Genomic DNA, 3,226 nt, shown 5'->3' on the forward strand with positions numbered 1-3,226 from the left:
TCTGACCATTTCCCAAGGGAACCTAGGGGAGGCAGCCACTAGTTGACAAGTAGCAATGAGACAAAGGATGACAGGCTTGGGAAGAAATTACAAGGAACAGATAATGGTTAAGGCTTGGGATTCCAGTAATGTGACACAACAAGAAAGATGAACTTGAAAATGAAGGGAAAGGTGCGAGGACCAGAGTTAGAACCTCTAATGCCAGCACTCAGGAGGCAGAGACTGGGCATCTCCAGGACACGATGACTAGCTAAGCTAGCAGGTTCAGTGAGCTTCAGGTTCAGTGAAAGACCTTGCCTCAATAAATAAAGTGGACTGCAGTTGAGGAAGATACCCAACATACACTTCCAGTCCCCAAATGTGTGCATCCAGACACACATACTCACCACAGATATACATACACGCAGAAGAAGAGGAAAGGGGACCATTGTTACTACTTGCATGTTCCTTCTGCCTGTACAGTGCCTCCTGGGTTTTCAAGATTCGCTGTATAACCTTTCTAGAACCCCAAGACTGAGATGGATGCCCCTCTCTGCAGCTACTGGGAAGCCCTGAACCACTTCCAAGTCCAGTACTTACCATACAATATACCAGTCACCCTGCAAAACCTGAGATCCAGAGAAGACAGAGCACTTCTCGTTTTATCCTTGGTTCTGTGTTTGTGGGATAAATTACTTCTTAAGAGTCTGCATAAGCCTTTATTTCTGTAGGAGCTTTTGTGTCTCTGAACAAGGTCTGCCGATTGTGGCTGCTCATGTTCCACAGTGTACAAGAGCATCCAGTCAAAAGGAGGGAAGGAGGCTGAGATCTAGTGTTATCCTTGTCACTCGTGATTGGATCCACTCTCCACTCAGAGGAAGAGAGGCCTTTTCCCGCTTCACACAACGGCACCCTATGGGCTTGCAGCAGGCTAAACTCTGTATGCTAAACAACTGCCTTCCAACAGAAATGGGGATTCCCTGCTCTCCTAGAAAGGCTATGGCTAAGGGATTTTATAACTCTGTTTCTTCCTGTCCTTCACCAATGTCCAAGTCTTATACACCAGTGGTCCTCAACCTGTAGGTTGTGACCCCTTTGGGGTTCACGTTTCAGATATCCTGCATATCAGATATTTACATTAGAATTCATAACAGTAGCAAATTTACAGTTATGCAGTAGCAACATGGTAATCTTATGGGGGTGGGGGAGTCACCAGAGCATGAGGAACTGTATTAAAGGGTCCCAGCATTAGGAAGGTCGAGAACCACTGCTCTACACCAACTCCTTTCCCAGCAAGGCTCCTGCTCACTCTTTTCTCCTCTGGTTTTTGCCTTCTTCAGGGTTCGGGATGACCACACCAGCCACAACAGGAGGGAAGATTTTTCTGATCTTTTATGGTCTCATTGGATGTGCAAGTACCATCCTCTTCTTCAACCTCTTCCTGGAGCGGCTGATCACTGTCATTGCCTACGTCATGAGATCCTGTCACCAGCAGCAGCTGCGCAGACGTGGGGCGGTGACCCAAGACAACATGAAGGCCCCTGAAAAGGGTGAGGCAGACAGCCTAGCTGGCTGGAAGCCCTCTGTGTACTATGTCATGCTGATCCTATGCTTGGCATCAGTGGCCATCTCCTGTGGAGCCTCCGCTCTGTACACCACCATGGAGGGCTGGAGCTACTTTGATTCCGTCTACTTCTGTTTCGTGGCTTTCAGTACCATCGGCTTCGGGGACCTGGTCAGCAGCCAGAATGCTCAGTATGAAAACCAAGGACTCTACCGCTTCTTCAATTTTTTCCTCATCCTTATGGGAGTCTGCTGCATCTACTCCTTGTTTAATGTCATCTCCATCCTGATCAAACAGACTGTGAACTGGATCCTGAGGAAACTAGATAGCGGGTGCTTCCCACAATGCCAAAGAGGACTCCTGCGGTCCAGGAGGAATGTGGTAATGCCAGGTAACATCCGGAGCAGGTGCAACATCTCCATAGAGACGGACGGGATGATGGAAAGTGACACTGATGGACGACGTCTCTCGGGGGAGATGATCTGCATGAAGGACACCAACAAGGTCTCCCTGGCCATCCTGCAGAAGCAGTTGTCCGAGATGGCCAATGGTGGACCCCACCAGAACAGTGCATCCTCTCGGGATGATGAGTTCTCAGGGGGGGTAGGAGCCTTTGCAGTAATGAATAACAGGCTGGCAGAGACAAGTGGAGATAGGTAGGAACCAGAAGTAGCTGCTGGATGAAGAAACCCAAGGCAGGTAGGGGATAAGGCACTGGCACACCACTGGTGAGCTCTGCTCTGTCTCTGGCTGTTGCATATAGTGTCTCCAGCCCAGGTTTTGAAATCTGACCTTAGCCTCGAGCAACAGTAACCTTTCAAGGTTGAGGACTGGAGCCTCCTTCCCTGACGCTTACTTTACTCTTGAATTCCAAATTTCACATTTGGAATTGCTGAGGGCCTCACCTTCCTCCAGAGTTGTGACTGTCCGAGGGAGATGGGTTCAGCTTCCCTACCACGATCCATCCCTAGGGAGGGAAAGCCCCGAAAAGCCTGATTCGGTCCTGGAATGGTGAATGGCTGAACTTCACCCAGCCCCTCAAGCAAAGGCAACGGACATTCCAGAATGTCTTTGGGCCTTCTTTTTGCTGGACTTCCTTCCAAGCATATCTATTGTTGGTTCCATTGATGGGGAAACCATCTAATCTTCTTTTTATACCTGCTTCTCTGTTTGGGAGTCTTGGTTTCATTTTGTTTTGTTTCCTGTTTGACTAATGTATCTTTTGGATCTTACTTGATAAGAAAACTAAACCCATCTTCAAACCTTTAAGCTTGGCAGTGAGTTGAGGAAGAGGGAAACTCCATCTTGTAACTAAAGCGCACAGCTTACTGTGTCGTCTCTGAATGGTTACATGGATCGTGTCATTGTACCAGGACTTGGAGCCTGTTGGAGAGGCAACTATTTATTAGAACTGAAAATTTAATAAATTCTCATTTTGTTAACTATGAGGCCACGGGTAATCATTGCAGACTGTATAGAGGAAGCTGGAGCTGTGAGCCTCATCGTGGCTCTGGGCTGGAACATAACATTCCAGGCCACATAATGAAGTGTGGCTTTCTGGGCCCATCTGATGCAGGGCTGGCTTCTGAGGCTGTACCAAGGCCAGAGATGTGATGCTCCCAGGCCATTATAGCAACCTTCCTAGGAGTGGAGGTTGCTAGCCTTCTGAAATGCAAGAGAAAA

At 48.2% G+C, this 3,226-nt stretch overlaps 1 protein-coding gene across 2 annotated transcripts in view; it reads left to right on the forward strand.

Moving 5' to 3' along the window:
- Window positions 1–2,991, forward strand: part of LOC116080221 (potassium channel subfamily K member 13) — a 106,067-nt gene extending 103,076 nt beyond the window's left edge. For both annotated transcript variants that reach the window (XM_031356511.1, XM_031356510.1), the window contains one exon: window positions 1,320–2,991. In XM_031356511.1, the coding sequence (XP_031212371.1) occupies window positions 1,320–2,203 (884 nt within the window). In that variant the 3' untranslated portion in view covers window positions 2,204–2,991. The remainder of the gene's footprint in view (window positions 1–1,319) is intronic.
- Window positions 2,992–3,226: the final 235 nt, after the last annotated feature.

The sequence above is a fragment of the Mastomys coucha genome, unplaced genomic scaffold (genome assembly GCF_008632895.1).
Source record: "Mastomys coucha isolate ucsf_1 unplaced genomic scaffold, UCSF_Mcou_1 pScaffold6, whole genome shotgun sequence".
Classification (NCBI taxonomy): domain Eukaryota; kingdom Metazoa; phylum Chordata; class Mammalia; order Rodentia; family Muridae; genus Mastomys; species Mastomys coucha.